Below are 27,065 nucleotides of genomic sequence, written 5' to 3'. Positions count from 1 at the left end.
TGTTAAGTGAATCGGATATATGCATTGATTGTTGAGTGAGTCGGGGGTTTGCAGAGATCATGCGCATTAAACGCTGGAGGCGGTGGCAGGATATGACCCCTGACCGGATTTCAGAAGGATGTAACCGCGGTAGGTGGGCGGCGAGGTCGGACTTCCGAGGTCAAGAGCCCTGAAGCTAGACGCCTGGTGGGGTGCCAGGTCGGGCGTCTGGGGTCGGGCGAATCCGAGGCCGTGGGCCGTTGGTGTGCTCGGGTGCTTAGGGGACGACTTACATTCCCCCAACATTACTTATTGCAGCTCTCTGTTTAAAAGCTGTATGACTGTTCGAAGCTTCACTTAACATTACATAATATATTTCGACTTAAAGTCCATCTACAATGCCATTATATGGTCGGCTCGTTTGGAAGAAAGAAGTAAAATATGGAGCATGGTGAGGGATTATTCCTGGGCTTAGGAGCACTCCTGGGGAATTCATCCATTCAACATTCTAGAAATTGACCAAAAAAGTTCTTGGTATTAGCAGTGTAACGGCGGCATGGAGACCGCTTTAGATCTCTCCAATTATAGAGATCATATCACCTCAATCATAGTGAAACATGTTTTGCATCTTGGCCTTGTTTAATTTACTTTGAATGGCTTAGAAGAGCCTGCTTGTTTTAAAGAAGCACTCTGCTCTAAAAGAGAAATGCGACGAACAAATTATGAGGACTCGTGCGAGTATATGTTTAGTCCGACATCGGTTATTCGCCGAGAAGATCTTGGATACTTATCCAGGATCAAGGAACTCAAATAATGCCTTCTAGTTAGCTATTTTGGGTGAGGTCCTGGGTTGTTACAAATGGTACCAGAGCGAACTCAGCCCATAGCCTATATGGACTAGGGGACACTATAGTCGGGTTCATGAAGGCTGATCATGGGCATATTGTGGTGTTTGTAATTAGATTTGAATGGATTTGAACCCTTAGCTTGACGAGGATGTCGGAACTTGAACGGAGAAAGTATGTGAGGACCCGTGCGGGCGTGTGTTTAGTCCCACATTGGTTATTCGTCGAGAAGATCTTGGATACTTATACAGATCAAAAAATTCAAATAATACCTTCTGGTTAGCTATTTTGAATGAAGTTCTGAGTTGTTACACAAATATAAAGACGCTCGAGAGATCAAACAACACCGGCATCATAAATGTAAATGTAAAGAGCACTCTTGGATAGGTGTTCCCCAACTTTTTCTTTCCTTCCTTCCTTCTTTCTTTCTCTCTGTTTTCTAAGTACAAAACGTGATTAGAGGCCCTGAAAACTGTAATAATCGACTAGTCACACCATGATGTAACTCCAAATCTTCCTATAGACATATCAAGCTAACATTGCATAAATGTTCGAATAGCGAAACACTACGAGTGGCTTAAAGTACTTTTCAGCTAATGTGTACCATATCAGAACCCTTTGCCCGATTGGTGGGACGCATGTCACGTGTTAGACCGTAGGTCTCACTGACTACTTAACCTACACCAGCCTCCAACCTTAGTGGTGAAGTAGGATTAACCAAACACTTGACCCCTTCTTGCATGATGGAGCAGGTGGGCACCTTTGGTCTGGGCATGTTTTCTCCATAGCTTGACGCATAATAATAGCGATGATGCATGACAACATGCCATGTCTCCCAACAGTTTTAGAGGAAGTTGGTTGGGATCTCCATAGCTCGACACATAATAATAGTGATGATGCATGACAACATGCCATGTCTCCCAACAGTTTGAGAAAGTTGGTTGGGACATGGATGTGCTTGGAAGTGGGATTGGGGGAGATGCGATCCATAGATGCTAGTTCATCTTGTAACAACCCAAGACCTCATCCAAACTGGCCAATGAGAAGGTATATCTAGAGCGTGCTTGATCCTATATAAGTATTCAAGAACTCCGCACGGATCCTCACATACTCGTCCGTTGAAGCACTCACGTTCTTTTCGGACTAAGGGTTCAAATCTGATCACAAGCACCGCAGTTGAGCCGGGGTCAGGTTCGCATGGGCCATGAGTTGCATCTGCTCTGATACTATTTATAACAACTTAGTCCTGTATAAGCATCAGCTTCCGATGAATAATAGATGTGAGACTAAATACATGCCCATATGGATCCTCACATATGTTACTTATCACTAATGCACGTTGCTAGACTGCTTCACATTGCGATTTTGAAATTTTTCAGCTGTTCTAAGTACGTCTAGATTACGTGAAAGAGATCACCTATAATTCTTGTGACAAGGAATTAAGATCATGTTTATCTTTTTTTTTATTTTATTTTTAGATCAGATCGGTGGACAATATTGGGCTAGTACCCCCAAACTTCCTAAAATTTGGTAAGAAAGTTCCATCAACGCGTCTCTCTCTTTCTTCTTTTTTTGCCTGTAGATAACCTCTTTCCTGTTTCTTAGGAGTAACGTTTTGATCAGCATCATGTTAATCTCTATACAAAATTGGATAATGATTTCTTCTTAGAGATACTTAATGCTCCGATTTGAGTAATGTTCTATTCATGCCCATATCTTGAAGTTGCTCGGCGGCCAAAACCATGGAACATCAGATATTTTTACATCATAGACAATTGGCAAGAGAATTAAAGTAGAATTTTACTTACCAAAAACGAAGATTTTTTCTGCTCAACACTTTTGGATAATCCATATGACAGCTAAGACTTGCACAGAATTTTTTTGTTGTTGTATCCAGATATCCAGGCTTTATAACTTATGCGACTCGATAGAACATTCATAATTCTCCCATTGAACTTCTGTTTAGTTAAAACAATTAAAGTTGCCCTTTTGCATACATAATATGTCAGATTCTACAAAAATGTGCACGTTTGATTCGAATTTGTCGCTCGAATCTATGAACCAACGCATGCATGAAGGCAGATTACCGATGCTTCAGTTTAAACCAAAAGTTGCATCTGAATGTGTAGACGATAACGTAATAACTCGATGCACGTAATGTGATGACCCGTGCGAGCATATGTTTAGTCCTACATTGGTCATTCGTTGGATAGATTTTGGGTACTTATACGGGATCAAGGAACTCAAATAATACCTTCCGGCTAGTCATTTTGGGTGAAATTCTGAATTGTGACAAATAGTATCAAAGCAGGCCCGATTCGTAACCTATGTGGACTAGGGAACACTGCAGCACGAATCCATTGGGGCTGACCATAGGCCGATCGTGGTGTTTGTGATTAGATTTGAATGGATTTGAACCCTTAACCTAACGAGGACGTCAGGGTTAAACGGGGGGAGTATGTGATGACCCGTGCGGGGTGTGTTTAGTCTCACATCAGTTATTTGCTAGGTAGATCTTGTGTACTTATACAGGATCAAGGAATCCAAATAATACATTCCAGCTAGCCATTTTCGATGAGGTCCTGAGTTGTGACATTAGTATGATCAAAGTTCATGTATACCATAACAAAACCACCATTTGCAATAGAAGTATAATTGTTTAACATGGAGTAGTAGGTTGTGAATTTTAAGGGACTGGACCACTAATATGGCTAGGACACAAGTAACTGTAGCCAGGGGCTTTAGGCCCACGTTTGGTCTGGTCTCCCACACGAAAGGCACCCCGCTACGTAGGACCAAGTCTTCCAACTTCCTTGTTGGCCTGGGGGACCTAACCTGGTGAAGGATTGATGTTTGATAGGGCTTTGGATAGCTGGTGCCAGTGGCAGCCCTGACATTGAATTAGTTGCAGGATAGGCAACTGCACTGCTGAAATAAAAGGGGATCTTCTTGCTGTCTCCTTAGAGCTAAGATCAGCAAGGTAGGTCTTATTCGGCTTGGATGCAATGCATGAGGATTTATAAGAAAGCTATGTTGTCATCAAGTACATTTTTCTATTTCCTTTTCCACGTTTCTTTTTAGAAAGAAATGAGCTCACATAGAGTACCATAACAATAGACTTGTCATAGGCATGATAGGACTTTTATACATGTTCAAGGGCATCCTAATGTATCATCTCTGTTATGTCTTTTGCAACAGCATCAATTGAGTGCTACAGAAGAAATTTCGGTCTTAGGTTTCTTAAACTGAAACATTTTTCCTTGAAGATAATCTGAAACAATTACTAAACTCAAAGACTTCGTTAATCTTTATGCATTTATTTTGCCCTCTACTTACTTTTTTTCCATAGTTTCTGTTATCATGTACTGAATTCAATCATCCAGTCTCGACTGCATAGCTACGGTTTTCTATATAATGTTTCATATTTCTGCATCGGATGCGCTAAGTAACCTAAAATCATGTGCGGTTAAGTTGCTCATGCGACGCTTTGTGGTTGTTAAATGGTCATTATCAGAGGTTTGTTCTAAACAACAACCAGTTAGTGGACATGAATCTGCCGTGGGAACCATCCATGTGTCCCAAGAGCTACCCTCCCAAAAATTAACAGCCACTTCCCCCACTTGCAAGAGCGGCAGCAGCACGTACGTAGTGAACAAATAGCATTTACTCTCGCTGGCCACCCTTCATTGTTAGCTTTATATCATGGCCAAAACAAGGAATCCAAGAATTGCCCCCACAGCGCAGCAACCTCCAATAAACTCCATTACAACATACATCTACCCTATGGACTGAAGAAAAGCCTAAAGGAAAAATTAACTTAACCGGACTGTGTTCACCTGCTGAAATAGTAACACTCTGCAGACCCTTTATGAGGACAAGCCAGGCCCATTGATCTGCAATGAAGTTCATATAAACTATATATAACACATCATATTCCAACCGATCAATCAATTAAAAGCTCAGTGCATGCCCTCTCATTGGACGTACTCGATTCATTGATATCATCTCTGATTGGCACTAAACAGATGCTTGCAATACCAAAAAAAAAAAAGACTTCCTAATGATCATAAACGTGCGTGTGGCATAGAAAGAGAAGAAAGAGGAATTGGAACAGGATTCCTGCCAGCTAAAAAGAAGTGTGGAATGATCGAGTCCTTCCCCTGCCCTGGCCTTTCCTTGTCCACCACTTCACCTTCTCCAAGTTGCGAGGGCGAGTGTGATCGCCCAACTCGACCCATGGATGTGGCCTTTGGTCTGAGGTAAGTCCCGCCCCGAGGAGAGACCGAGCCGGGCCATGGGTCCCTGTCAGGCCTCGTGCCCGGGGATCCCTATGTCCCAACCAAAAGCCACTCCACACAAGCCTTTTATGGCAGACTCCAACCCCTCCATGTTCATACTCCCTACCTTCCTCTGCCCCCCCAACTCTCTCCTCTTGTCCCCACCTTCCCCTCCCTTTCCTCTCCACCTCCCCTAGCTCCTCCCTATGTCCCAACTCCAAAACCAGCATTAACTAGTGTTCAGGGACTCTCCCTCGCCCCTACTTCTCTCGCGGCCAGCTCGCTCTCGAGAAAAGAACATGTGCAGCTCCAGAATCAAGTCAGGCCATGCAGTTGGCCTCGAGGCGGTGGCGCAAATTGATGGAAGGGCAGTCTTGCAGCCTGCTTGCAACCGTATCGCAACCTTGGAGGCCTGCAGGCCGCTGAAGAAGACCTTACAGAAATCCGTTTCTTTGCCTACTTCCTTCCCCATCACTAGCGCCAATTCCGATTTTGATGCTGACGAAACTAAACTCGTTGCCTCTTCGCCCAAGCCTCCCAAGTTCTCGCCGCCGGTGTCTCCCAAGGCGAAGCCTGCCAATGTTGTGCTCAAGCGTGGCAATGACCCCAACGGTCTGAACTCGAGCGGCGAGAAGCCGGCGACACCCAAGGCCTCCACGAAGCCGACTCCGGTGGTGAGGAAGAAATCGAAGAAAACTAGCAGTGCTGGCCAAGGTGGCCCTCCCGTAGAATCCTCCTTGTTTTCGAGCTGTGATAGAGCTCCAGGCAGCATTGCAGCGGCTCAGAGGGAGCAGGCTAGCCTCATCCAAGCCCAGAGGAAGATGAGGATCGCCCATTATGGGCGGACAGCATCAAAGCTTGAAGGGAAGGTAGTCCCAGTGGACTCTTCCAGCAGTGCTAGCCTGGAGGAGAAGAGATGCAGCTTCATAACCTCCTATTCTGGTAATAAATACACCTCTCTTAATGTTGGTTTTTTAATGTATTTTTCCTTGGAGCTTCTCTAGAATTATGGTCATACTTAGCTACTCTCTTTCTGATTGTCTGGCTTGTTATGATGAGTAGACCCACTCTATGTAGCATACCATGATGAGGAGTGGGGAGTTCCAGTCCATGATGACAAGTGAGTCTGCAATCCCTCCCTCCCTCCCTCTCTCTCTCTCTCTCTCTCTCTCTCTCTCTCTCTCTCTCTCTCTGTTTGGAGGCTAACTACAGTTTTGGAGGTCTGTTGCTGCAGGATGCTGTTTGAATTACTAGTGCTATCTGGTGCTCAGGTTGGATTGGATTGGACTACCATATTGAGGAAAAGGAATGACTTCAGGTAGAATAAAGTGATCGTTTTTGATAAAAACAGAGTGTTGATTTGTGATGTGAATGACAGTTCTGTTTAGGAAAAGAAAGTTGTTGTGATTGTTTTTTTTTAATTATTATTACGTTGCGTGCACAATTGCAGGGCAGCTTTTGCCGAATTTGATGCAGAAGTGGTCTCCAAGTTCACAGAGAGACAAATGAGCTCCATCAGCTCGGAATATGGGCTGGATTTGGGGAGAGTTAGAGGGACCGTGGACAATGCTAGCCGAATCCTCGAGGTATCTCAACCACCCCTCATTTATCCCCTTTTCTCCTTCTCAGATATATGTTGTTATTGCTGAAACAGAAACTGATGTATAAAAGCATAAAACCACTTTGCTACATGAATCGATAATTATGCATTCTTTATTAAATTGGTCGTTAAACAAAGCCACCTTTTAGAGCTTCATTTTGCCTCTTAGGAATCCTGCTTCTCAGCCTAATCGAGCACCAAAAGAAAGAGGGAAAAAAAGAAAAGAAACTGCGGAATCACTCTCGAAGTTTTTTTGTACAAGGAAACCTAGCTCTGGCTGGTGAAAGGCATCATATTGTTGTCTAAGCTAAAAGAAACTTCAATAAACAAAAGAACTTCTGATTAGGTAACCATGTCTATAAAGATGTCTCCAAAAACATTCGCTCGCTTGTGATGACAACCAATGGCAAGGAAGCGAACAGCAGGGAGTCTCTATTATTGATTTTAATACAGTTTTAGTAGGGTAAAGACTTGGCCACATATGTACAACCACACATGCACTCATTATTCTGTTAGCAACCAACATTTACATCTCAGTTAAAAGCGTCACCAACATTTGCTCATTATTCCTAATTATTAAGCTTCTTTTTGATCTGAGAAGTCGCAAGCGTGGCAAAATAGATAAGGTTATTTGAAGAGCAAAAGTGACTTCACACTTACAGAACCCCCTAGATATTTGTGACAATGATTGCACCTTAAGGGAAAGACTTGTTTCCAGCCAAAATGAAAGCTGACAAGACTTAACTAATCCCAAACTCTGAATCATTTGTTTATCTTCTGAGTTCTGCTACAAGTTTTGAACTAATCATGCAATGCATGTGCCGGTCTTGGAGCAGGTGAGGAAGGAGTTTGGATCCTTGGACAAGTATCTATGGGGGTTCGTGAACTCCAAGCCCATCTCCACCAATTACAAGACATGCAGGAAGATCCCGGTCAAGACCTCCAAATCCGAGTCCATCAGCAAAGACATGGTCCGCCGGGGCTTCCGGTTCGTCGGCCCAACCGTCGTCCATTCCTTCATGCAGGCCGCCGGTCTCACCAACGACCACCTCATCACGTGCCCCCGCCACCTCTACTGCTCCTCCATCGCCGCCGCCGCCGCCGCCGCCGCCCATTGACAACCCCAACCATCTTTACCCTTCGATCTAACCACCACAATAATATATATATATATATATATTATATATATATATATCTTAGTATTAGCCTTAGCTTTCTTTGTTTGGGTTAGCAAAGAATCTAATGGGGAGCGACCGGTAGTGTACAGTCTTTGTTGTGAAGCGTTGTGAACTTTTTCTCAGTGACAGGGATGGATGAGGCGATGAGGAAGGAGGGTTGCGGGGGGCTGCATGTGGCGAGGGGACAGAGAGCACGTGGGGTGGCAGGCAGCTTCACATTTGTGTGGCAGAAGGGCTTTTTCCTTCGGCCGTGCATGTGACCACAACACGCTTCATTATTCCCCATTGTCATCCCCCCCAGCTCGACTTCATCCCTTTAACAGGCTGTGAGAAGACGAGAGGACCCACCAATGGCGTTCGCCACTAGCCATCCTTGGCTTAATGGGGGTGTTATTCCTCATTCTCTTCTGAGTTCTCTTTCTTTCTCTCTCTCTCTTTCTTTCTAGGTTGGTGCTTGCTTGCTTGTTAGAAAAGAGTTGTGACATTTCCACTGGTCTAAATGCTTTTTGGCTTAAAGGAAATGAAGCCCCTCTTGGTGGTGGGATGGATGGGCTGGCTCTCTGGAGGTCAAGTGGGGGTTTTAGATGTTGTCATGTGGGTGTGCAGTTTGCTTAACAGATAGTGTATACTCTTTTCTTTTCTTTCCTTTCCTTTAGACATCTGTAAAAGAATCCTTTTCCATGTGCTCTCCCTTCTCTTTTGGGTTACCTTTGCTCCTTCCTTGTAGCCAATTATTGGTACGTGTTTATGGTGATAAGTTATGCCTGGAAGAGCATCTTGCTGTTAGTTGGGCAATAACTCTCTCCTAAACAGCATGTAGACCTACCTTAGCTTCGCTGGATGGAGTTGGCAACATGGAATGGCTTCTTACTTTGGATTGGTGGCGAGCACAAGCTTTGTTCCATGCTTCGCACGCACTTAGTATATAGCGTCGATCGAAATATCCGAGTCACGACTCACACGTTATAATGAAGGTCTACTCTAGGAAATACATAGAACAAAGACGCAATATCTTTCAAATATCATCAACTATATATGCTCATAAATAATCTTTACAAGTAGATGACACTTCTTATTCTCGGAATTCTGCTAGGACCAATATTCAAGTAGAAGATTCTCTAACAATTAACCAGTTTTATAACCAGGTCCTACAACATGGTGCATGGGAAAATAATTGAGACTCATTTGCACGATCTTGTGTGCTTTGCAGCATCAAATTCCTTATAAACTTGTTGCTAAGATTTGTTTTCAGTGTGGTGCTAGCTACTGGCCCCAAAATTTAGGATTATAGTAATACTATATCGGCATGAAAACTAACCTTTTGTTTAGATCTCCATAACACTAATTATACTGGATAAACTGATGAAATTAACTTTTCTCATGATTTTGTTATGATGTGCTCGAGCATGTGAGTACTCACTAGGTCTCTTTTGCCTTAAAGAAGAAAATTTGCATGGAAAGATGTGATATGGATGTTAGAGAAGCCAATAACAGGACCCGGTCTTTCCATTTCTACTAAGCAGATAAGCAATCAAAGCTTGAGATTTTTCTTTAGACGAAAAAAAAAAAGAAACTTTATGCACTTATGCATATATATATATATATATATATATATACACGCAGATATTTCATCTTGGGTACATGACGAGTTATCAACTTCAAAGGTATATCTGAGCTGAAGGATTGGATCAACATGGTGGGCTTATAGAATAGAGGATGCTCGCATTAAGAGAGTAGCCTTGCAGTGGTGGTTGCAGAGTAGGTACAAAAACAAGTAATGCGGAATAACTGCAGACTGACTAACTTTTTAGATGTAGAATAAACAACTTATTTTTGAATTGGCTTACTTCATTTCCTTATGTCGTTTGTCCTTTGATATGCAAATAAACTGAAAGACCTCCTCTTTTAACCTATAAGCATACTAAATTTAAGCAGACAAGATAAAAAAAAATTGCAGGGATTTACAGCACCCAAAAATAAAAGCTACCAGGCAACTGGTCAAACTCTGCAATAGCTCTTTAATATCAGCAAGGCTGGGTAAATTTAAGAGCTTTTCAAAGATCAGAAGTCACAAGCAACTCAGTAAGTGGTGCCTCCCATTCTTTAAAGATGCCTCTATTTCAAATCTACCCGAGCACTTGGACAGAGGCAGAACATTGGATTGGGCCCATATTGTTTAATTTTGGCCGAGGCCCAGTCCGTGATTAGCTCTAAATGGAATGTACTGGCGCAAAAAGGAAGAACAAACGACAAGAAAACCAGCCACTTGAGCAAATCTGGACCCAGCAGGATTACTTGCTTGACTTCCGACCCTGCTGGGGTATGAGTAGAAATGTACATTGAGCTGTGTTGGCCTATTAATTGAATGGGTTAATCCCAGACCTGGAACATCCAACCCAGCTTGAATGCCAGATGGCCTAGAGCAAGAGTTTTATGAGGTCCAATTGTTCAATGCTTACATATCCCATATCATGTATTTAATGAACACAAGATAAACTTGCTTCCTTATGGACATTATGGCAGTTCCCAAAAGGCTTAAAATGAAGTGTTCAACTAAATGCCTGGTAGGTTGAGGATTCATTATGCCTAGGCTGCCCCTTGGTACAATTACAGGCGAACTTAACTGCAACCCAGTCTCGAACCAGCATGAGACAAAACCTAACTCTGGGGTTCTCATCTTTTGAAGAAGCCAGGGGCAGAATTCCTAACCTGTAAAAGTAGATGGAAGTTTGATTTCATCAGCTCCGTTTCTTGGATTGATCCTTAGAACCCATCCTTCGGTCCTAGTGAAAGCCGGTGAAAGCTAGTATCTCGTTATCAACTGCCTTGACAATCAACTTTACGAGTAATGAATTTTACCAGTTTTAAGATAGATTAGGAATTGGAAAGCTTTCGCATAATCTCTCTTTTCATATTCCAAGCATGCACCACTCTCAACATCTGAAGGATATGGATCCGGCTTGTATGTTTTGTGCGAAAAAATGATCGATCTTCTTTTAAGTCGTCAATTATTTGACCGCATCCTACATGATCTAAAAGCAATTCGAACTTTTTAATCCATCTATATGCACGGATCTCAAAGCAGCTATCGGGCGAAGGAGAGTGAGTCCTTTTTTTTTTTAGTACAACGACGGCTCACACCCTACGGGTGTGAATATGGCCAACAAAATCCGAAAGCAACAAAACAGAAAGAGACTCCGGCATTATGTCGTCCTCCCTCCAAACAAAGCCTCCAGAATGGTGAGCCACATAGGAAGCGACCCAATCAGCTACACAGTTCGCTTCCCTATAGACGTGTGTAGACTGATGGGTGCCACACGCCTGCAGGAGTCTGCGAATATCCAGAAGCAGCGGCCTGCCCTCACCTGCACGACTCCGACCCCTGATCCAATCAATCACAGTGGCCAAGTCGCCCTCAAGGATGATCCGGTCTGCACCAAGTGTCTATCTCGCATAGGATATACCCTCCCAGGCGGCTCAGAGCTCAGCATACACCACCGACGAGTCGAAGATCCGCTGGCTTCCCGTCGCTACTAGTATGGAATCATGATCTCGAATGATGAAGCCAACACCTCCGCCTCTCCCATCAGCAGCTATACTGCCATCGAAATTCAACTTCAGGAAGCCAGAGAGTGGGGGCACCCAGGATACGAAAACATATCTGGACGCTGCAAAAATAGAAGGGGTACCCCATATATCCCTAGCCAACCTGGTAGGTGAACTCACCGCAGAGCTAAAGAACTCCTCCGCATGCAGTAATGCCCTGGCCACAACCGCCTACGGGGGCGAGCTGCGACCCTTAAAGACTCGTGCATTCCTGTCCAACCAGCAGTGGTAGGCCAGGCAGGCAACACGAGTCCCTCTCTCCTCCACCCCAGGCCCTGATCCCGGGACCTCCAGAAAGCGCAGGAACTCAATAATGGACGACCACCTCTGCCCCGAATCATAGGAGAGCCCCGCACACCTCCAAATCTGACTGGCCCGTGGGCACTCGACTAGTACATGATAGATGGACTCCTCCACCTCCGGACATACTTCACAATCTGCAACTATCTGCACTCCCCGCCGCACCAGGACACTCCTAGTGGGTAGACAGCCCCATGCTACCTTCCATAGGAACAGTGCGACGCATGGATGAACACGTAGTCTCCAGATCCAGCTACAATCAAAATGCTGGGCCACCGCTCCTCCTCTCATCTGTGCTATGTCGCGTGAACTTACTGTCGTCCGCCCGGACAGACTGCATATCCTCCTATTCGCTGCCAAATCCACCGGGATCAGTAAAGCCAGCACCCGCTCTGCAAGCTGCTCACCAAGCACCCGCTTGACAATATCTGCATCCCATCTCTGCTCCCCCTGGACAAACAAAGCACTCACTGTGCGACCCTCCAACCATCCATGGTCCATCAATGTGGGCCAGTCCTGCAGTGTGCCCTCCGATAGCCACCTATCCTCCAGAATGCTGATGGTCCGACCATCCCCAATCTCCCATTGGATCATCGGCAACACCCCTGGGGCACGAGCACATATCTTTCTCCAGATAAAAGAGGACCCACGTCTTGCTCGGAAAAGTGGCCGAGGTGGTGGGGTCCCCATACTTCGCCCTCAGAAGAGACGCCCAGAGACTCTCCGGCTCCAGAAGAAATCTAATTGCATGCCTAGTGGCCAATATCTCCCTGCGCTCGAGTAGAGAGTGGACTCCCAGCCCACCCTGACTGGTTGGCTGACAAATGACCTCCCAAGCCAGTAGGTGAACGCCCCCTCTATCCCCACGGCACCCCCAAATGAAGCTCCTGAACATCCTCTCCAAGTCGCGGAGCACAGAAATAGATACCAGTGTATTGGATAGTAAATAAATAGGAATGAAACTCAAAATTGACCTCAGCAGAGTAACTCTACTCATCATCGACAAGGTGCTCACCTGCCAGCTCTCCATCCTACGTCTGATGCTCGCCTCCATAGATATGCACTCCCCTCGCCGCAAGCGCCGACCCATAATCGGGACCCCAAGGTATCTAAGAGTCCCCTCCTGCTCGTCAATTCCCAAGCTGCTCATGATGGAGGCCTTCACCCTAGGATCGGTCCGCGGACTAAAACTGATGGTGAACTTAGATAAGTTGACCATCTGACCTGAAGCTCCACAATATCTCTCCAAGATCCCGCTAATAGTCTGTGCTGATCTCCATGTCGCGCGAATCAATAGCAAGCAATCATCCACGAAAAATAGGTGTGAGATGCACGCCGCACCCCTCGCCAGCCTATAGGCCTCAACCTCTTGTGATACTGCTGCATAGCGAAGTGCTCGAGACAAAAAATCTGAGCAAATGATGAACAGAAGTGGTGAAAGTGGGCAGCCCTGCCTCAGGCCCACTGATCACTCAAAGTACCGCGATGGGGATCCATTTATCAACAATGCAAAGGATGGTGATAGGAAGCAACCCTGTATCCACCTGATCCACTGTGAGTGGAAGCCAAACATTTCCAAGGACCGCCTAACAAAGTTCCACCTCATCCTGTCATACGCCCGCTCCATATCCAGTTTGACCCCCATCAAACTCCTAAAACGGGCCACTCTCTGCAGGTCAGTCATAAACTCATGAGCATAGAGGATGTTATCAGAGATCGAACGTCCCTCAACAAAAAGCTCCTTGCTCAGGGCAAATGATCCTGGGCAGGATACCTCTCAATCTCTGAACCAACACCTTAGCCACCACTTTATGCATGGTCGTGCACAAGCTAATAGGTCGGAAGTGGCCCGGCTCGACTAGGTCCTGTCTCTTGGGGATCAATGTGATAAAGGTCCGCCTCCACTCCTCGGGCATTGACGCCAATGCAAAGAACTGCTGGATAGCCTCTAGAACCTCCTGTCTAACAATCTGCCAGTACCTCCTGAAAAAGACTGGGGGGAAACCATCCAGGCTTGGGGCTTTGTCCTCACCCAGGGACCAGAGGGCTTCCTGAATCTCCATATCCGACACTGGTCTGATCAGCTCAACATTCTCCTCCTTAGTGATCTGCACCTCTGGGACCGGCCCCCAAACACCGCCACCGCCATCCATGCCCCCTGACTCAGTCTACCTGGCATGAAAAAACTGCTCTAGAGTCCTCCTGACAACCTCCATGTCCTCTGACTCCTGCCCACTACCATCCCTAATCGTGCGAATCTTGTTCTGCTGTCTCCGGATGATAGTCGACTGATTGAAAAATCTCGTATTGCGGTCCCCCTCACGGATCCACTGAACCCTTGACTTCTGCCTCCAGAACACCTCCTGCTGCATGAGTAGAGAGTGATGCATAGCCAAAAGCCCCCTGAGCTCCCCCTGATCCTCCTCAGAAAGTCCTCCACCACTATCCTCTCGAGCCTGCACCCTAATAATGGATGCTTCAACTTCCTCCACCCTCCTAAACAAATTCCCCATTTCCTCCTTATTCCACCTGATCAACCGGTGTCTAGTCAACTCAAGCTTCCGGGTCACCCTATACATCACACTCCCTCGAACAGGCGTTCACCAAGCCTCTCTCACCACATCCCACGACCTTGGGTAGGATAACCAAACTTTCTCAAACCGAAATGGACTATAAATCTAGACAGAGTGTGAAGTACTCACCAGTATAGGGCTATGGTCAGAGGCAATCCTGGGCAGATGGTGCACCCAATAATCTGAAAATCTCTGGATCCATCTGGTCGAGGCAAATACTCAGCCTATCCCTCCCAAACTCGAGCCCGACCCATCTGGTTGTTGCACTATGTAAATCTTGGACCTGTGAACCCAAGGTCAGCTAACCCATTGGACAATATAAAATCCTGAAATTCTCGGACCTCAATTTTTTTTGGTGAAGGCCTTCCCACCCCTCTTCTCCACCGGGCCATCAATGCAATTGAAATCCCCTGCTATCATCACTAGGTGCCCCAACTGTATAAGGCTGGTGGCCTCCTTCCACAGCACTCTTCTTTCCCTGTAGTCTGTGCTCGCATAGACTGCCAATAAGGCCCATGGGGGAACACAACCCTCTGATATCACTAAGGTCACCTGCTGCCTGCACTGGTGAAACACGTCAACGCTGCACGATCCCAACCTCCATAACACAATAATCCCTCCCGACAACCCCTGCGACTCCACTGCATATGTCCCTCAAGACTTCGGAATAAAACGCTTAGCCCGCTCCAGACTAACCCCCGACAATCTCGTCTCAAACAGAATGCAAATCTCAGGATCATGAAGGCTTACCAATTTTCGAAAAGCCGGTCTGAAGGACGACTTTCCTGCCCCCCTACAATTCCACAGTAATACCTTCATTAAGGAGACTGGATAGTGCCTGGCTAAGCCCCAAATTCCTGTGACCCATCCTCCTCCTGCGACCCACCCATCTCCATGGGATAGCCTGTATCCCTCTGACTCTGAGCTTGCAAAACTTCCTTCATCTGCTTGACAATCTCGGCATGAACCAGGCCACCCGCATCTTCTTCTCCACCAGCGTCCCGGTTAGATCTAATCTCCCGCGCCCCAGCTTCCAGCTGCCATACAAGGTCTCCGTGTGCCCCATAGACCTTGCTCTCCCTTTCGGCCGCAAATAACAGGCTAGCCACTGGAGCCCCCGCCGGGATCTCGCCGCTATCCGTCGATGAGGAGGCCGAATTAGACTTCCCCGGCAGTGCATCCTTCTCGCCATGCAGCGCCTTGCCGCCATGACCCCCATTCACCGCTCCTCTGGTGCTCTGGACCTCGCCGGACCCAACGCCAGCTGGCCGGACTCCACCCAAGACCGCCAGCGACAGACTTCGGCTGCGGAACCTCCGCCGGTCAGCTTCCTGGCTTGCTACCACTGCCCTCGGCACGCATGGCACGGAAAGAAACCGTGCCAAAGCAGATGCGCCGCCTCTCACTAGAGAACCGGTCGAGCTCCAGGGGGTTCCCCACCTCTGCCACAATCATCCGGATAGCCTCCATATCCCAATACTCAACGGTAAGACCAGGCAACCGGATCCAAACAACCATGCGACTCACCGAGTAGATGCCCGAAATGAAATCGAGCATCCATTTCTCCATTGCCAGCAGCTGGCCCGCCACCAGCCACAGGTCAGCTGCGAGCACCGCCGCCCGGTCCTCGCCAGAGACGAACCGGATGGTGAGAAACCCCTCTAGCATTGGCAGGACCTTAACCTCATTCTTCAACTTGCCTCTGATCCGGAGGTCCTGGGCCACCACTTCCGGGGAAACCCGCTGCCCCAGGCTCTTGGCGATCACAACCGTGTCCATCCAGAGGCTTTTGATTTGCGCCACCCGCTCCGACAGAACCACCGCCACCCGGGGGTACCTTCGTTGCAGATCCTCCAGCTCCGCCGTAGTGAAGCGATGAAAGAGGTCCTCCGACTGTCGTATAGTCCCTCCTGCCACCTCCGACCACAGCGGAGTGGTCTTGGCCTGCCCAGGAGCATTGTGTGAAATCCGAACACCACCGGAGCCGCTTGGCTCTGCCGAGCCAGGGGCTGCCATGGCCGCGCAACAGATGTTTGATGAAAGATGTCCGCCCGCATGATTATTGATGCAGCAAGGCGCTGCACATAGAATAATTCTTCTCCTTGATGTGAGTCCTTTTTTTAAAAGATATAGTACTGGTCCAAATGATGCAACGCGGAGATCCGTGCGCAGTCGTAGAAGGCAGGACGACCCACACCGGAAGGAGGGGCACCGCCTCGTTCATTTCTTTTCCCACGCTCCGCCCACGTGGCTCGGCCAAAACCGACAGCAGCCTGCCTTCTCCTCCTTTCCAGCTTGTTCTCGTCCCTTTCCCCCTCCTTTCCTTCCAATGAAACCTATATTAAATAGAAAGAAAAAAATTCACAAAAAAAGATTAAAAAAAAAAGAAAAAGGAAAATAAAAGAAGACCCCTGACAAAACTAAAATCCAAGTACAACACCACCCTTTTCCCTTTCCTTCCAGAACCTAAACAGGGATCTCTCACCTGCTCCTTTCCCTTTCGCCCTGGAATAATTGAGATTGAGAGTGAGCGAGTTTCTTTTCAAGGGAAGGCATCTATCTATCCACCTGCTCTTCCAGCCCGGCCAGCAGGCGGCGCTGCCGAGTTCTTTCTTCGCCTCCGATCCTATTTCCTCGAACTTTTCTTCTTTCCAATCATCAGTTTCTTTTTCTCGGGTGGTGAGAGCCATTGGAGGTTTAGAATGGCAAAGGACAGGGGGAAAGCGGGGGAGCGGAACGTGCTCGTCGGCGTGGTCTGGAACTGCGCCGACATGAAGCTCCTCCTCTCGTCCCTCTTCCTCCTCTGCTCTCTCGCTACCCTAATCCAATTCCTCCCCTCCACTCTCGGCCTCTCCTCCTCCGCCGATCTCCGCTCCCTCCTCTATTCTAAGTTCTCCTCCTCCTCTTCCTCCCAAGCTCCACCCCTAAATCTCTCCTCCTTTTCCTCCTCACCATCCTCTATGCCAACTCCTCACCCTCTGAAGAACGAGGAAGTAACTCCGGAATCCGTCGTGAAGAGGGCCTTCAACCCCGTGGGTTCCGCTGCATACCTCTTCGTCCAGATGGGCGCCTACCGCGGCGGTAACAACACCTTCGCGGTCATCGGGCTCGCGTCGAAGCCGCTCCATGTCTTCGCCAGGCCCCGATTCACCTGCGAGTGGGCCCCCCACGACGACCGCAGCGCTTCCGTCACCGCCCCCGGTTACAAGATCCTCCCCGACTGGGGCTACGGCCGCGTGTACACCGTCGTGGTGGTGAATTGTACCTTCCCCGCCGACGTCGGCGCCGACGGGTCCGGCGGCCGCCTGATCGTCCGCGCGACCACCGGGGGCGGCGGCGATCGAGCGCTCGACGTGGAGGAGAGATTTATCGCGCTGGAAGAGGCCCCCGGGAGCGTGAACGCCTCCATATTCTCGGCACCGCCGAGGTATGATTACCTCTATTGCGGCTCGTCGCTCTACGGGAATCTGAGTCCCCAGAGGGTAAGGGAGTGGATGGCCTACCATGTCAAGCTCTTCGGCGACAAGTCCCACTTCGTGATCCACGACGCCGGCGGCATCCACCCGGGGGTGATGGAGGTTCTCCGGCCGTGGATGGAGAAGGGGTTCGTAACGCTGCAGGACATCAGGGAGCAGGAGAGATTTGATGGCTACTACCACAACCAATTCCTAGTAGTGAACGATTGCTTGCACAGATACAGGTTCATGGCCAAGTGGATGTTCTTCTTCGACGTCGATGAGTTCATCTATGTCCAGCCGAAGACCACCCTCGAGTCTGTCCTCGCCTCGCTCTCCGGCTACACTCAGTTCACTATTGAGCAGATGCCAATGTCCAGCAAGCTCTGTCGCTCCAGCGATGCCGGGAAAACCCCAAGGTGAGTTCCAAATGCTCTACCTCAACCAGCATTGCCGTTTCTTCTGTTCAGCACTTTTGAAATTGGAGTTGCTTTCTCTTTTTTTTTTCTGCTTATAAGAGTAGTAGTTCTATCCAGCTTGTGATTAGAATTAATATTTCATATGCAAGATTTCTGGTTCTCTTTCTCTGCCAACTGTTTCATTCAATTAGCCGTTGCCTTGCTACAGTGTGAAATGTACAATGAGTCTGTTTCTGGTGGTGGCACCTGTAGCATTATCTTAATTTAAGAACAGAGATATTGAAAACCTTTTTATCTTCTTATTAGCTGTAATTAATGTTTTGTTACTCAAGCTTGTGTTCGGAGTTGATGTGCATGCAAACAATTTACCAATCTGTCTGCTTCTCATATATCTTTTTCTGAAATAGCTGTCTAGTGCTGCAGCCTAAACTCTGTCTCAAGTGTCTGTTTCTGGTGGAAGAACTTAGAATAACATTGGTTAAATTAAGAATATATATATATACATTGCATACTATATGTTAGACAATAAGAGGTGAACGAGAAAATAGGCTCCAAAGTAACCCACATGAAAGGTTGCTTCGTAGAAGATATGCATCTCTTCAAAAAGAGTTGGATCAAAAGAGATGTATCTATGTATGGATGTATCTTTTACTTGCATCTATTCATTTGTATGGATGCATCTTTTCATTTAAAAGACATGACTATTTGTAGGGATGTGTCTATTCATTTGAATAGAAAAGACATGTGTCTGTTCTGAAAAGTCACCATGAATTTTATAAATAGAACTTTTCTCCAACCATTTTAAACATCGAATCTTTCCAATTCATCTAGTTCTCTCATATTAGAGTTCTTAGAGAACGTTAGTAAATTCATTCAACGAGAGACGCACATTTTCTAAGAGAGGCAGACGCTCAAAAGATCCAAAGCATCTATGTAGAGGGTAAAATCTGTCTTAAGGATATAATGTCAAACACTATCCTTGATCTTACATAGTTGAATCTTTATTTGAGATCAGATTTATTTATCCATTGATTTATTATTTAATTTATTTTATAAATTCACAATATACACAAACAACACTATACGCAATGTATTTAGTTTATTATTATGGGACACAGACTAAAGATAGCATCAGTACCAGCTTGCTCTGTATGATTAATTCAATATGGTTGGTGGGATGGGTTAGAAAAATAGATGGCACAATGCCGCGTGAAACAGTGGCTATTGGCTGTTGCTCGCCTGGTTCATTTGAATTGTTCCTTTGAAGCGTGTGATTGAATGCCCTTATTCTGGCTTTAGGAACTGATTCCTATATGTTCTTCCCAATGTCGTAGGATGTGGGGCTTTGAGAAGCTGGTGTACAGGGATGTGAAGAGAGGAGTGAGAAGGGATCGGAAATATGCGATCCAGCCTCGCAATGTCTTCGCGACGGGGGTTCACATGTCTCAGAACATGGTTGGGAGGAACCTTCACAAGACGGAAGGCAGGATTAGGTATTTCCACTACCATGGCACCATTGCCGACAGAAGATATCCTTGCAAGGTGTTCATTAATGATACCACCCTCACCGTCGACGGCACGCCTTATGTCTTCGATCCCACTCTCCGACAACTCGCCGGCTCCGTCAAGAGATTCGAGCTCAAGGCCCTTGGTTCCCGCCTCCAGCGCACGCGCCAATGATACCTACGCTCTTTGACTCTTCTCATCTCATTATTATATACACATGATTTTTTTTTTGTTTAATTTTGTTTACAGTTTTTAATTATAATTATTATTTTGGTTATATTGTTGATGGTGGGCGCTTCTTATTATATAAAAATGGAGTATAGGCTTATCTGATAGATAGATTCCCTTCTATTTTGGGCTAATTAACTTTCTACAAGTACTTCGTTTTTGAGAAAATGATTAAAGCTTTCGATTTTTTTTTTTCTGAAATAGTTGATTCACTTAGTATGGATACATTAAAAAAAAAGGTTAAATACAATATATTATGAGCGCATCAGGCTACCTGGAGCTGCCATGGATGAACAAAAGAAAAGAATTTGAGTATTTTAAGATTTGTGCGACGGATGATTTAACGGCGGTATTGTTTATTCGCTGCTAGAGATACGGCCCGAACCCCGGAGGTTCCTCCATTTCCGTGTGGTGACGGCAGATCAAATGGGGATGTCGGTTGAGTTTCGTCCGTGTGGAGTGCCGCGGTTGCCGCGTGCGTGGTGGGACACGCTTTTTGTAATTTTCTGTCCCTTTACAGCCGTTAGGTCGTGGCGAGGTAGAAGAGTCCAACAAAACGGTCGGCTGGAAACGGACTTAATTACGTAGCGATGGGATAGAATAAGTAAATTTTCATTTTTCTCTATAAGCTTAGCATATTTCAAGATACAAAGTTAGAGGTTCGTATTCGTATATGTCCAACTATACCATCGTAGATAGCCACCATAGCATCCATCTTGAAGACAACTAACTCTCATTTATTTTTGAAATACAACTCTATTTTGAATGATATGCTGGCTATCGAATATATCTGTTAGTACTCTCTAGCAATTTTCAGCACTTTTATTGTCAAATGATATCATTACTAATTATCAGAGCAATTGTGAAATAATTATTGATAATGAATTATCAGATCGATCATAAAATAATTATTGATAATTAATTATCAAAAAAATATAGTTATTAACAATAAATCATGTAATTATGTATATCTACATTATTTACAAAGATGGTGTAGAATATTTATTTAAGCTACTATAAATATTTTTGTTGTTTAAAGATTGTGTTAGAATTAATCTTATTTGATGGGCGACAATATGTGGGCCAAGTGGATTCGAGCTCCAAATCTGACCCATCTACTAACGCGTTTGGTGTTGTTTGTGGTCCATCGGTAGAGATATGAAAGATGGAGAGTTGGCAGTGGAAGAGGACACATATAGGTATCCTGTATAGGTGGATAACACCAAAATACCTTGAAAAATTGGTATTGAAAAAAACTATAATGATGGGCAGATGACTCCTTTCATGAGGAATCAAATAAGTACACAAGCAATGAAAAATTGGTGGGAGAAAATGGAGGAAAAGGAACAAGAAGAACCGCCATGGCTAGTAGAAGACAAGCTTATCAAAGTTCTTAGTACATATAGGTAATTACATCTCAAAAAGAACAGCCATGGGCTCCTAATAGTTTGCCTATCAAATCAATCCATTAAGGTGGCATTTGGTGATCCAAATAGATCACCGAGGTAATCTTAAATCACTAGTAATCCTTATTTCGAAATAATATGATCTTCAATAATTTAAGATTACCGTGTTTGGTATGCTATATTTCAGTGGTTAAAGATTCTTAGGTATCTATGAGTAATATGTTTGGTATTCCATAAAAATCCAAGATCGTTCACCATATAATACCAAAACTACCCCGATATATTTTATAAAAATATATTTATTAATCATATAAAATATATTATAATAAAATATTAATATATTAATTATTAATATATTTCATAAAAATATATTTGTTAGTCCTATAAATTATTAATCATATATATATTAATTGTTATTATAGAATCATTGTTTTTATTTATACTTATAATATATTTTTAATACTAATAATTATTTTGATTAGAAAAATAAGGCAAATAGAAGTAATATATTCATTACTTTCATTATATAAATATAAGTACAATAATATATTTTTACTTTAATTTAAAATTATCATTGAATATTAACATGACAATAATATGATTAATAATTTATTATAATATAATATATAATATCAATATAATATAATATCATATGTATAATTTTCATATATTATATTAATGGTATACTCATATACCTTTTTTTGGGACTAAAGGATATTTTTACTCTTAATTGCCTAAGATTACTGCTCTAGGGTGATCTTTGATTTCCGACCTCTAGGATAGGTATCCCATCACCAAGTTGGACAAAGATTCGAGGAGTGGGAGTGATTTGTGATTACCGTCACATAGGATCACCATGGTGCAACCATATACGATAATCTCATCACCTTCATCCACATCACTCTTGATTTTGGGATGAACACCCATACCAAACACCCCCTAAAGGGCCTCCAACGGTTAATAGATTGAATGCATATTAACGTTACCAAAAACAAATCGATATAATATAGAATACTAACAAAGTAAACTACATGGGTCATGGATGTGCATGGCTAGTTACATGAAGCCAAGCTCTGCAAGCACAAGAGCATGTCATATTTAACCTGAGACTCTATGTGCCCTACTAGGCTCCCCTCATTAGGAATGGTATAAATACAAGTAGACATGCATAAACAAATTTAATATAGGACTAAATAAAGATCAATAAAGAGTTCTTTTTAGTGCTCTAATATTTGAGCTCTTCCATTTAGATCTAATATTTTGCCAAACAACAAATAGCAACTAAAAATCCTTTAAAAATCCTGAAAAATCTAAAAAAATATTTATAATTATTAAATAATTTGAATATATCTAACTGTTTGATCTCAGACTTACGTTTAAAGATAGATATTATCAAAGAAATCTTGCTAATGGTAGATATCTAGAAAATGAAGATCCACTCAAAGTATATCTTACGTTTAAAGATAGATACAATCTCGGTGGAAGTATATCTTTTGCTAAGCTTTTAATTATTGCTTGCAGTTTTATATTTTAAAGCCTTTCCTTAGCTTGCAAAGTAGCATTTTTTGTATTGATGTTTTTAAATTTATTTCCTTTTCCTTCATGTGTAGGTATATTTGTAGATCCACTCAAAGCACAATATCCAAGTTACAAGGAGAAATTCAGCAAAAATGAAAGCAATAATTATAAAAAGGTTTTTCATGATGGGAATCACAAATTACCAGATAATTACCAAGCATGCTACAACATCTTTACTTTGCTAAAGCATGTCTTCAAGAATATTGGTAGGTGCAAAAGGTTAATAACACATATAAATATTGGTACCATTCAATAATTGGTACCATTGTTGCTTTATTGAAAGCATTTGCAAAAAGGTCTTTTTTTCATAGAATTAGTTTTAATTGGTTTAAACAAATTTTGATAGACTTCTTTTTTCAACTATCTATATTTATCCTTTACTTGTATGCACATATCATACAATTCTCTTTTTAGGTGCTATTTGGGTGCAGAGCAAAAATGGGGGGATAAGGAATAGCCATCTAGATACTATAAATGGTTTGAAAGTTATTCTACGGGATAAGAAATTTTTGATGTTTGATTGGAGAATTAAGGTTGAGGTGATATCCGGGTCAATGGTCATGAAGTTGTTTAGTTAGCAGAATAACTTGATTGGACATGTGGAGATCTATATATTCTGGACAATGGAAATTTTATCTCATGGAAACATGAAAAACCAGCATAATATCTATTATTTCGAATACTATTGCTTCAACATATTCTTTGCCAATGAGTTTCATTACAAATAAAAATTTTCTATAACTAGGGGACCAATGTAAAGGTCAAAGATCCATACAAAGAATTATAATCGACAACAAGAGAATCATGTAAGTGGAACAAAACATCTAAAAGCTCAAAATTATTATTTTTTTATTTTTTTAAATAAATCATAGATCTAAGCTAGGCTTTAATATACATGACACTCTGCTAGAAATAATAAACTACTTCAAGTGTAATAGGATGCACAATCACAGTATAGTATAGCAAGTAACCATAATTTTTTTCCCCAAAAAATTACAGAAAGTCCACTTAGAAAATGTCCTAACTTTACCTTGGAAGCCAATAAATCTTTGAAATTTATGCACCCATAAATTAGATCCATATGAGCTCTTACTATCATGTCTGAGAACAAGTCATTAGATCTAAGAATTCTTGAAGTAGAATCAAAATATGTCAATAAAACTTTAAACTTATAGATCACAAAATTACAAAAATAAGAGAAGACGGTGGATTTGACTTCTTACCGAAGAAAAGCAAAGTGATGATGATGCTGATGAGGGAGGTGTTGAGGTAGGCACAAGAATGCCGTTATGGGAGAGGAAGAATGGGACACCAAAGATGAGGAGAAGCCGAAGCAAAGGATGCCAAGAGGTATAGCTCGTGGGCTCAAAAATAGTACTGAAGAAGAGGGCGATAAGGCCAAGAACGACAAAGAAGGTGCTTGGGTAGACGAAGTGACATTCTAATTCAACAAGGGTCATTGAGATGACCTGAGACATTATCTTGGCCAAAATGGAGGTTGGAGAACTATTACAAAAATAAAAGCAACTTGGTATCTCATCCATGCAATTTATAATGGACAAGATATCAAAATACTAGTTAGAATACTAGAAACAAGATTTACTCCTAGCTTGGAATTTGATTTTAATATTCAACAACCGAAAAACACCAAGATAGTAAAGGAGAGACTATGACAAATATTATTGCTTATAACACCCGCGAATGTCTCAAGCATATTAGTTTATTCCAATCGAGATAGGGTCTAGGTTGACCCAAAAGTCATTGGAACACTTGATGGTTTGGATAGGGTGACCATTGGATCGAACTTGCTATCTTTATGATGGGAGCGGCAAGATAGATAGGGAAATCTTTGTCGCTCGAGCCTCGTTTGAAAATAATCAGGATCAGAAATAGAACCTTGGCATGTCCTTCGCCTTCCTATGCACCTCTGCTTTGCCATCACCATTGTTTGCCTTACATCCTCCAGCACCTCTTTTGCCTGATCCCCTCTCCTGATCGCTGACAACACTTAGTTGTGCACTTTTGCCCATCCTATCCCCCACCCTCTCCTTCTTGGTCCTTAAAAATTTTTATGCATGCTCTGCCATCGCATCCCCTGCCCTGACGTTGCCATCGTTGTTCTCAGGCAATGACAGATTACAAATGGAATCCATTGCCTTAGGCATGAGAAAGCTTTGGCGAGGTTGAAAGAGAGAGTAGCAGGTTTGGGCTTGAACAAGGGGTGGTGGTGGTCAAGGTGATTAGAATTAACGGCGGTAATTAGCAAGTCCGGTGATCAAGTTTGGGAACATATATCAAGATTGAAAGGGCCTATTTTGAATAAAACTTGACCCACTGGTGGGGCAGAAATGCATGACTGGAACCTAACCAGTACTCAATTCGCCAACTTGCAACATGTTGGGAGAAGTGAATCAAGGAGAGCCCGAAACCGTAGGATCTTACACCGATTTATGTGTCGAAGAACAGTACAAAACAAACCACTATGGAAGACAATTAACAAGACACACCAGAATTTACCGAGGTTCAGCAAAAGTTGCCTATGTCCTCAAAAAACCATCCAAATCTATTGCAGTAGAACAATTACAACGAAGAACATAATTTCGAGTTAATCACAAACTGATTGCTCGAACAAAGGAGAAACAACCTTCTTCCTTTTACAAGAGAAAAACTCTTCCTCTCTATCTCTCATGTCCTTGGTCTTTCTCTCTATCTTATGCCCCCCAGCCCAAAGTCCTTGGCCACGAATTTATAGCCTTGAGATCCCAAAACAGAGTCCTATTGGAACACCATCCCCTTTGCACATCATCGACTTAATCTAGCACTCCTTTTGCATATCAAACTAGGAAGACTTCTTCTGGAACGTCTTGGACTTATCCTCCAGCTTGGAGAAGTCCCAATCAAAGACAAACTTTGACTTTTTCTTCCGTTTCAGGGAGTTTCCGAACTTTTTGCCCGAACTGGAGTGGACTCTTGTAGCGCTCGAGTCGACTCCCCGACATCGAGTCGACTGCAGCACAGCGCGAGTCGGCTCTGGCACAGCGCGAGTCCCCTCCATCATTGAGAGAGTTGGCTCGCGCAGACGTCCCAGAAACATCAGAAATCTAGACAAAGCTCGAGTCAACTCCGGCACAGTGCGAGTCGACTCCTAAACTGCTAGAGTCGACTCCAATGCTGCTGAAACCTATAGAAGCTTTCTTCCATGCAAAATTTTGATCCGAAATGCATCCACGTGCAATCTAAAACACCTTAAGTCTCCACACACTCCAACAATCTCCCACTTAGAGTACCTTAGACTCTGGCTCAACTTCTCCTTTGCTCTCACTACAACTGAATCAGGGCGGTACCTCCTCAATGTTTTCAAAAAAGACCAGCAGAAGCTACACTCGCTTTCAGCTTCTTCACCGGGACGACCTTCGTCAACATGTCTGCAGGATTCTTACTAGTGTGGATCTTCTCCAGCCAAATGAGTTTCTGCTCGAGCATCAACCTCATGAAGTGATACCGTACATCAACATGCTTCGTCCTCGCATGAAAGGCTGAATTTTTTGCTAGTTGAATTGCGCTTTGACTGTCAGAGTACAACTTGCAATCCTTCTGCTCCTTCCCAAGCTCTTTCATCAAGTTTTGAAGCCATATCAGCTCCTTGCACGCCTCTATGGCTGCCACGTATTCAGCTTCTATCATCAATAGTGTCGGGTTACCCCCGCACGCATTGCGACAATCGTAGCAAAAAGACATGCGCGGGGTCATTCATCTCATGAAAGTCCTAGAAAATGTAGATTTCAAAAAAATTCTGAGTTCTTTAACTTAGAAGATTATGAAATCATCGAAAAGATTAAAATTAAAGACTAGATTAATTTTTAGATCTACTATTTTGAATTGTAAAGATCCTATCTTTATTTTTGAGCTGGTAGTTCTTCACCGCTATCTGATGATCGCTGTATTTGGTTCGCTTGAAGCCGCATAAGGTCCAGCCTCTACAGGTATCCACACGAGGTATAGATCGCTCCAAGATCTCACCGGGGTGCTAGCTCCCTTGCATAGATCGCCTTTGATGGCTGATTTCCTCTCTCTTCAATCAACTCTTTGACTGCTTTGAGAGGAAGAAGAAGGAT

General features: G+C 43.9%; 2 protein-coding genes across 2 annotated transcripts; both read left to right on the top strand.

The window, feature by feature from the left end:
- The first annotated feature begins 5,291 nt into the window (after positions 1-5,291).
- Positions 5,292-8,560, top strand: LOC103713352 (uncharacterized). Its single transcript, XM_008800246.5, has 5 exons — positions 5,292-6,043; positions 6,164-6,221; positions 6,336-6,419; positions 6,552-6,687; positions 7,538-8,560. The coding sequence occupies exons 1-5, from the start codon at positions 5,401-5,403 to the stop codon at positions 7,817-7,819; spliced, it is 1,203 nt and encodes a 400-aa protein (XP_008798468.2). The 5' UTR covers positions 5,292-5,400; the 3' UTR covers positions 7,820-8,560.
- An 8,112-nt stretch (positions 8,561-16,672) lies between these two features.
- Positions 16,673-20,167, top strand: LOC103713353 (galactan beta-1,4-galactosyltransferase GALS3). The gene is made up of 2 exons (XM_008800248.6): positions 16,673-18,232; positions 19,567-20,167. The coding sequence occupies exons 1-2, from the start codon at positions 17,061-17,063 to the stop codon at positions 19,910-19,912; spliced, it is 1,518 nt and encodes a 505-aa protein (XP_008798470.2). The 5' UTR covers positions 16,673-17,060; the 3' UTR covers positions 19,913-20,167.
- The last annotated feature ends 6,898 nt before the right edge of the window (positions 20,168-27,065 follow it).

Source organism: Phoenix dactylifera, chromosome 1 (assembly GCF_051530095.1).
Source record: "Phoenix dactylifera cultivar Ajwa chromosome 1, Ajwa_hap1_PhDact_Kaust_v1.1, whole genome shotgun sequence".
Classification (NCBI taxonomy): Eukaryota; Viridiplantae; Streptophyta; class Magnoliopsida; order Arecales; family Arecaceae; genus Phoenix; species Phoenix dactylifera.
The sequence above is the reverse complement of the archived record's forward strand: the minus strand, read 5'-3'. Positions and strand labels throughout refer to the sequence as shown.